General features: G+C 52.6%; 1 protein-coding gene across 1 annotated transcript; it reads left to right on the forward strand.

Moving 5' to 3' along the window:
- The first annotated feature begins 1049 nt into the window (after positions 1-1049).
- On the forward strand, positions 1050-2405 carry LOC144769260 (uncharacterized). Its single transcript, XM_078653323.1, has one exon. The coding sequence runs from the start codon at positions 1050-1052 to the stop codon at positions 2403-2405; it is 1356 nt and encodes a 451-aa protein (XP_078509449.1).
- The last annotated feature ends 6580 nt before the right edge of the window (positions 2406-8985 follow it).

An 8985-nucleotide genomic window follows, 5' to 3' on the forward strand; every position in this document is an offset into this window, starting at 1 on the left:
CAGTTTGAGTTAGCAAAATATTAGTAGTTTCAAGACTGGCTGCACCCGTCTTTCATTTTAACGTATTTCGGGAAAATGGTCTCATATCTGGAGATCGGCTGGCCTTGGAAGGGGAACTGGACGAGTCAGGCTCCGGAAGTGATGTCACAGTCTGGGATCTCTTGCCATACCAGTCTGTGACGTCTCTCCAGGAATCGAAAGAAAGCATGCACGGAATTCTATGTCAGTCCACGGAGGCTCAGATTATGCTTCTCTTCACTTAACTGACAAATACAGCAGCCAATAAAAACTTTAAACTTGCATGACCCCGGAAGGACAACCCCCTCCAACAGTCTGCACCAATCACTATCAGGTCCATGATATAATAGTCCATGCTCAACCATACGACCTCCTCTTTCTTTGCTGCAGCAGCGAGTTAAGTGCCCTTTACGTTTCTACTTTATTGTGGCTAATTGTTTTAAGGGCGGTGGTGGTTAACGGCGCGTGAGCGCGCCGGTGCTCTTGTTGTTACTGAGCGTGTCTGCGCTCTAAGTATTCCTGTATTTTGTGACTTTGTTGTTTATTTTTCGGAGTGTCCGCGGTGCGTTATATGCATGGTAATTGCCCCGCTTTGTTGTTTATGCCCGCGCGGTTGTTTCCAATTATTACTATCGGAGCGCGAGTTGGAGCGTGCGATTTGCACGGTAGGGGGCGGTGGAGCAGGAGGAGACAGACGCGAGACTCTCGCGCTCAGGAGGCAGTCGAGTTCGGCCCCACACGCGACACGCATGCGCGAGGAGCCGACTTTCGTTTTTGAGCAATACCGGCTCCTCGCACATCGCGGGTCTTTAGGCTGCATCAATCCTGGTCTCATAGAACGCCTACCGGAGCGTGTTCCGGATCAGAGCTAAGCTCTAGGGGAGATTTTGTGTGCTTAGAGGGGTCTCCTTCCACCTTGGACTTTGCCTCAGTGAGAGTTGTGCATTAGGTTCTACAGTGTGTGTGTGTTAGAGGCACCCCTGGGCTACTCCCCCCCTAGAAGTTCCTCCACACCTCCCTGCTTTAGAGCTATGGCGTATTACGCCGAGGAGGATGACCAATGGGTAGATTATAATGAATACGAAGAGTATGAGCCACGAGAAGAACATTTGGAGGAAAATTTGGTTGAAGCCCTGGATACCCATGTCCAAGGGTCGGTGAATAATGCACTGATCAAGGCCCTCAAGCCTTTTGCTAAACCCCTTCAGAATTATGGCAAGAGGAAGTTTAAATCTGCCCGCACGGGAGATACTTCTTCTCACTCCTCGGCCCAGGTATTGGCACGGATGGCCAGGAATGTCATGAAGGATCATGGCTCTATGGTGCACGACACGTCGGGGGATTCTTCCCCGACCCCGCCTGACACCTCAGACTCAGAGGTGGAATCGGTGGCTGCTAAAAAGAGGTCTAGGAAGGTGAAACACGTCTCTAAGGCAAGCGATAGTCAGGTGCCAAAGAATCTCCTTTTTAACCCTAACAACATTGTGCACCCTAGGTCCACAGAATGGGTGCCGTGTCCAGAGGTGGCTGATTATGTGGGGAACAACCTGCGACAGGGTTTCGACGGTGGGGTGAGAGCCACACTGAGATCTGAATGCCCCAGACCATCCTTGACAGGGAAGGTAGCTGATACGCCGGACTTGGATCCCACAATGGCGGCGTTTATGAGAAAGTTTGCGAAGGATCCGAAGAAGGGGCTGGATAGAGCTTGGCGGGGTGTTCAGGACAAAATGTTGGATGTCACTGGGCCCCTCACGAAGATTCTAGACGCAGCAGTTAAGGCTAAGGATAGAAATGTACCACTGGATGTATCGGAAGTTCTAGAATGGGCACAACGTGCCATGTGCTTCCTGGGGAATGCGAACGTGGCCCTGTCTACGGAGCGGAGGCGCTCTTTTCTTATGAGACTGGATTCCCAACTGGCGGAAATGGCCCCTTCCGAACCAGGTTCCCTGGCTAATGGTATGCTTTTCGGGGACAAATTCGTTAAGAAGATGGGCAAGTACGTTGCCACCTTCTCCGCGCTAGACAAGGCGCAGTCAAACATCAAAAGAGTGTTACATACTGGTGTTTTTGATAGGGCCGGACGCCCACGAGGTCGAGGGTCCGGCCGAGGTTATGCACAGACCTCGCGTGGAGCTGATCAGAGAGGCAGAGGCAACCAACGCCCCAATTTCTATCCCTCCCGTGATAGAGGAGGTCGAGGCAAGGGGCAGAGAGGAAACTATCGTGGACAGCAGAATACTTCAGGAGACTACTCCTATTCAGGTACGACTTCTATGCCCGTCAGAAGATATGGTGGGAGGCAGACTGTCTCTTTCTCCACAGGTGGCGACTACTCACGAACGATCCTTGGGTGCTACAAACAGTACAAGGTTTTCACATAGAGTTCTATGCCGCCCCGGTACAGCAGCAGAGGCCGGCTCCCCTTTATTTTTCCCAAACAGAGCAGAGTTTCATCGACGCAGAGATATGCTCCTTGCTCCCGAAGGGGTCAATAGTGGAATCCACCCCACACGATCTAGGCTTCGTCCCCAAAAAGGACCAAGGGTATCGGCTGGTGTTGAATCTCAGAGAGTTCAATGGCTGGGTTGTGTACCGGCATTTCAAAATGGAGGGTATACACCTCCTGCGCGACATCCTACTGGCGCAAGATTGGATGGTGCGCCTGGACTTGAAAGACGCCTACTTGGCAGTGGCCGTGTATGCTCCACACAGGCGGTTCCTACAGTTTCAGTGGCGCGACCGGTGGTTCGAGTTTTCCGCCATGCCCTTTGGACTGTCATCCGCCCCATGGTGTTTCACCAAGCTGACGAAACCCGTCGTGCAGAGGTTGAGGGGCGTTCGCCTCATTATTTACCTCGACGACATTTTGATTTTGGGACAGTCGCCGGAGATGGTGTCACTCCATCTGTCATGGACGATCCATCTCCTTCAGGACTTAGGCTTCCTTCTGAATCTACAGAAGTCCATCTTGCAACCTTCTCAGGTGATGGAGTTCCTGGGCTTCCAAGTCGACTCGGTGAAAGCTCAGTTGCTCTTGCCCCTCAAAAAGAGAGTGGCGGTCAGGAAGGAGTTGAGGAGAGCGCTTGCCTCTCCGACAATCTCCTTGAGGACTTTGGCACGCCTGGTAGGGCTCCTAGCTTCTTCGATCCAGGCGATTTTTCCGGGCCCATTACATTACAGGGCCATGCAGCGCTTGAAAGCCTTGAACTTGCGCAAGGGCCTGACTTATGCCCAACAAGTTTCCCTTTCAGCGGAAGCTCGTACGGAGATACACTGGTGGTTAGAACATATGGATGCATGGAATGGCCGAGCCATTTTCGCGGCCACCCCGGAGGTGGTGATAGAGTCGGATGCCAGCCGCTGGGGAGCCCATTGCGGCTCGATGGAGACGGGGGGGTCGGTGGTCCCGCGAAGAGCTGAGTCTCCACATCAATTGTCTGGAACTCCTGGCGGGTTCTTTTGCGATTCGCACTCTGTCCCCTCAGAAGGTTTCATGCTGCATTCTCCTTCGCATGGACAATGTGTCCGCGGTGGGTTATATAAATCGCCTAGGAGGCACCAGGTCACGTCTCCTGGCGGAGATAGCCAAGGACTTTTGGCATTATTGCCTGACCCATCAAATTTCGGTGACGGCGGAGTATATACCGGGGTCCGCCAATGTGACGGCGGATTGGAACTCTCGGTATTTGAGGGATGCCAGCGATTGGAGGTTGCATCCCAGGGTCTTCAGGGCATTGGACCACAAATGGGGTCCGTGTGTGCTGGACCTGTTTGTCTCACGGCTCAACAGACAGGTGCCCCAGTTTTACAGTTGGCGTCCGGATCCCTTGGCGATCAGCTCGGACGCCTTTCTTCAGTCGTGGACGACGGGCATTCTATATGCGTTTCCTCCATTTATCATGATCCCGAGGGTTCTGGCTCAGGTTCGGAGGCAGAAGGCGGAGTTGATCTTGATCTCCCCGTGTTGGAAAGCACAAGCTTGGTTCCCGGTGGCGATGAGTCTCGCCTGTGCATCACCGGTGCGGATCTCATCGTTTCCGGACCTTCTTACGGACCCGGTGGGTCTTCGCCACCCGTTGGTCCTTCACGATCAGTTGTCCCTCATGGCGTGGAGACTTTCCGGCGCCGTTGGCAAGTGCCGGGAGTTTCACAAGACACTCTTTTTCCTATCACAGGCATGGGCACCTTCCACTCACAAGTGTTATGAGTCAGCTTGGAGACGATGGGTTGGTTGGTGTAACGAACGGCAGGGAGATCCGATGGGATCCGATATCACTGCAATAGTGAATTCTCTATCTGAATTGGCACGGTCAGGAATGGCTTATAGATCGGTCAATAATTTCCAGTCGGCTATTTCGGCGGGACACCCGCATGTTGAAGGCAAGCCTGTTGGGGAACACCCACTGGTGTGTAAAGTAGTCAGGGGGATCCGTTTAGTGAATCCTCCTCAACCTAAATACACTGAGCTTTGGAATGTTTCAGTGATCTTGCATTTTTTGACGGCCTGGCCGGCTAATGAGGGTCTGTCTCGCAAACAGCTCTCAGCGAAGCTTACAATTTTGCTCTGTTTGATCTCCTGCAGGCGAGTGTCGGATATTCGGGCCTTGGATTTGTCAGGTAGAGTATTCACTCCCACGGGGGTTTCTTTTACGATTTCTAAACGTACGAAGACACATACTAAATGTATTGCTTATCCTGCATTTCCTCATCACAGTAAATTGTGTGTAGTTAAATGTCTTAAGGTATATGAGGATTGTACTAGAGAATTTAGGACTGGCTTTGGTCAATTGTTGATTTCATTGCAGAGACCTTTCCGCCCAGTCACCAGTGCGACTCTGGCCAGGTGGGTTACCTGGTTGTTGGACCTAGCCGGTATTGATACCTCTAAATTTGTAGCTCACTCTGTGAGAGGGGCTATGGCCTCTAAATCTTTTGGTGCCGGTTCTCGGCTTCAGGATATTATGACTGCGGCAGATTGGTCATCTGAATCCACTTTCAAGATGTTTTACCATAAACCTATTGTGGATGTGGCCTCAGTGGTGGTGGAGAAACTTTAAACTAGCATAATCTGAGCCTCCGTGGACTGACATAGAATGAAAAATTGTCTAGCAGACGCGACAAAGAATTTTCAATTCTATTAAGGACACGGAGGCGAGGATTATCCCACCCGGGCTTGCAGAACTGTGTTTCATGCATTATTGGATGGTTATGTGATGTACTGTACCCACCCGAATGATTATAATGGCTTGATTGTATTTTCCAGTTTGGGAATAGCCATTACGACATATGTTCTTGTTTCAGGTGATCAGCAGAAGCAGACTTGAGATGACCAGCCTATGATCTGGGACTATATGCAGTTGTGCAGGAGGTGCCTTCCTCGACGGTGGATGCGATAGTTGCCACGTTGGCCTCCGGTCTTGTTGGACTGATGATGTATTCGCAAAGAAAGAGGTCGTATGGTTGAGCATGGACAATTATATCATGGACCTGATAGTGATTGGTGCAGACTGTTGGAGGGGGTTGTTCTTCCGGGGTCATGCAAGTTTAAAGTTTTTATTGGCTGCTGTATTTGTCAGTAAAGTGAAGAGAAGCATAATCCTCGCCTCCGTGTCCTTAATAGAATTGAAAATTCTTTGTCGCGTCTGCTAGACAATTTTTCATTCAAACATCTCTCCAGGATGGGATGTTAACTAAATAAATCGCGGGGCATGGCTAGCAGGCCATGTGAAGAGACTGGCACTGCTTGAGCTCCGGCGCTGACGGGGGCTTAATCCGGATTTAAAGCATCCTGGGGGAGCCCAGGGTGCCAAATCCTGTGATCAGAGTGCAGCGGGGGACCCCTGGTGCCCTCGCCGCTGGTCATTTGTGAATGAGACATGAATATCGCTGGGATCCCTGAAGTGAGGCCTGCATAGACTGTGTGCGGACTAGAGCCGGGACCCAGTGAGGAGAGAGGCCGGGGAACTTGCTGCCGGCGCCACCAGAAGTTATCTGCGCACCCGCCCGGACCTCGCCGAGGACCCTGGAGGAGAGACACGACGTGCGCAGCGGTAGAGGGTGAATACCCGTGGTCATCCCAGGCCCGGGGGGGTACTACAGAGGCCGGGAGAGCTGCGGACACCTGCGCTGGGAGGCCCGGCTGCGAGGGAGGAGACCGGGAGTGCAGCTGAGGGACCGGGGCGATCTTGAGCTCCAGGAGGTTAGTTGAACTTGGGTTGCCCCCCCCCCCGCTCCCCGTGTCCGTTCCTCGGTCCCCCCCCCCCCCGCATCAACCTTCGGCTCGCCGGCGGCCGTGGGATCGCGGGGGATTACGTGTTGGTGACAGTGAGATCATTGCCTGCAGACCCCCCCTCCTCCTCAAATACTGCCAGAGACAGCCGGGGGTGGCCCTGTGAATTACAGAGGGACAGTCAGGACAAGACACCTAGCGGCAGAGAGATTCTTGGGATCCGGGGGCCACGCAGTGAGAACGCGGGGAGTCATTGGGGGCGCCCGACCCCCATCTCCCCCCCCAACAATACAAAAAGGGAAGAAAAAACGCGGACAAACGGTATTCACACCGGCGAACCGTGTGGAGGAGGATTGGCCCCTCCCGTGGGATAAACGTTGCGCAAGACTACCGCTGACAACCGAGTGGGCTGCTACCCCCACCTTGGCCCGGCCGCCCACTCCTGCATCCAGCCAGTTGTAGTGATATCGGGAACCCTCCCTCTCCAGGTGCCCAGGTGTGGGAGCATCCACGAGACGGACCGCGGTGGGACCGTCAATACCACGCGCCATGGTCCGTAAAGGAGCCAAGACTGTAGAAAATTTGGGGGACCGACCACGACCCGTACAATGACATTGACAGAGGGAGCGTCATCAACATACACTGCACAATCTCAAGCAGAGGGCCAACCCATGGATAAACTGGACATTATCCTTCAGGAAAGAAGAGACTCTAGGACGATCTTGGAACAGCAGCTGGGTACCTTGACGACAAATCTGTCCCTGCTAAAGACGGATCACGGCAAATTAGCTGACAAAGTCAAAGACCACGGACTGACGCTGGGGGAGATCAAGCCAACTGTGGCAGAAAATACCGTATCCATACAACAGCTCCAACAACAGGTCGCCTCAGACCGAATCGACAATGCGGAAGGCCGGAACCACCGCAACAACATTCGCGTCATAGGCCTTCCGGAACGGTGTGAGGGGGCCCAGGCGTCGGACTTTATGGAGCGATGGTTCAGAGATCACATTGCTGAAGAGGGGCTATCACCGCACTTCTGCGTGGAGAGAGCACACAGGATCCCGACGGGCAGACCTAAATCTGGCTACCCCCCCCCCCCCCAAGACCTCTCCTAGTGAGTATCATGAATTATCGGGATCGGGATGTCCTTTTGCAGAGAGCACGCGATAAATCCCTCATTCAATACGAAAACCAGAAGATCTCCCTCTACCCAGATTACACCAATGCAGTCCAAAGACTACGCTCTTCTTACCTGGAGGTGAAAAAGATACTGCCTAAGGCCAACATCAAGTACGCACTGCTCTTCCCGACTCGCCTGAAGATCATACATGATAGGAAGACACACTTTTTTGAGGGCCCCTTTGACGTCTCAGAATGGCTGGAGGTCATGGGTATCGATGGGAGCCAAAGGACCACGCAAGAGCTGGTCGCCAATGGAGCGGGAAACACGCAGGCGCGAGGCCCGACGGGATCCCCCCAAACGGCGGCGAGGACTGCCGAGCCATAGACCCTCATGGAAGCAGCAGAGACCCAGCTGGACACAGTGGTGGCGACGAGTGCTTTCAGGGACAATTCTCAGAAAATTGCAACGGACTCGGAAGAAAGCACGGTCCACTCGGATCGGACCACAGTGTGATGCTGTTCCCTACCTTGACACCGCGTGCTGCTGATGATGTGATGGACAATTGTGGGAGTGAGCACCAGACTGGGAGCGGCTGATCTACCTATAAACTGTATTGTATCTTGCTGTTCACTCCTTACTATGCTTTGAAATGCTGTTCCGTGGTGGGGGAGGGGTGGTACACACTCGGCAATAGTATTCCGCCACTGCGCAGGATTGATAGTTCTGGGGTTTTCATGCTTTTCCTGTTGCAAATGTACATTGGTAACGATGCCCCCGCAGTCAGTCTGCCGTTGAGCCAGTAGCGCCCACTAGGTGGGAAAAGTCGACTGACATGGTGCTGGGCCAACCCCCCCGAAGGCGAATGCACCGGACCTCTAAACTTGTTTAACCTTGGTTTATTGTTGGGCACAGCTTTGTTCTTTTGCTGTGCCGTTATTGTTCAGTTTTGTGCACGGGATTGAAGTTTAAGTTAAAAGCATTTGTAGAGCGGCTAACACCAAGCGGTTTCATGGCGCTATGACCAGATTTTAGACAGAAAAGGAAAGAAGAGCTAAAAGAATTATTGTGAAGGAAAAGCTAAGGAGAAAAGATACGTTTTAAGAGCTTTCCAGAAATCCATATAGTTAGTTATGGACCGGATGGAAAAGGGGATGGCATTCCAGAAGGTGGGGGCAAGAGTGGAGAACCGAAGGCCCCCGTGTTTTTTCCTCTTGAAGCGAGGAACTACCAGAAGGACTTTGGTAGAGGAACGAAGGTCTCTCTTAGGGAGATAGGGCAGGATTTTGGATTTGACGAACCCGGGGGCAGTGCCTGCAAGAGCCATGAAGGTAAGACAGCCCAACTTGAAAAGGGAGCGTTGAGAGATGGGGAGCCAGTGAAGGGATTTAAGAAGATGGGTGACGCAATGGTACTTAGGGAGCTGGTATATCAGGCGGGCTGCCTGATTCTGAATGAGTTGGAGGCGCCGCATATAATACGCCGGAATCCCTACAAAAAGTCCATTGCCATAGTCCAGGCGGGAGACAATCATGGCCATGACAATGAGCTTAAGGGCCTCAAAGGAAAAAAAGCAGGAGATTTTACGGATGATGCGTAGGGATAGGAA

This window comes from Lissotriton helveticus, chromosome 7 (assembly GCF_964261635.1).
Source record: "Lissotriton helveticus chromosome 7, aLisHel1.1, whole genome shotgun sequence".
Lineage (NCBI taxonomy): Eukaryota > Metazoa > Chordata > Amphibia > Caudata > Salamandridae > Lissotriton > Lissotriton helveticus.

Bases quoted from the DNA above. Each gene is read 5' to 3' on its own strand.
- LOC144769260 (XM_078653323.1), top strand. From the start codon at position 1,050: ATGGCGTATTACGCCGAGGAGGATGACCAATGGGTAGATTATAATGAA.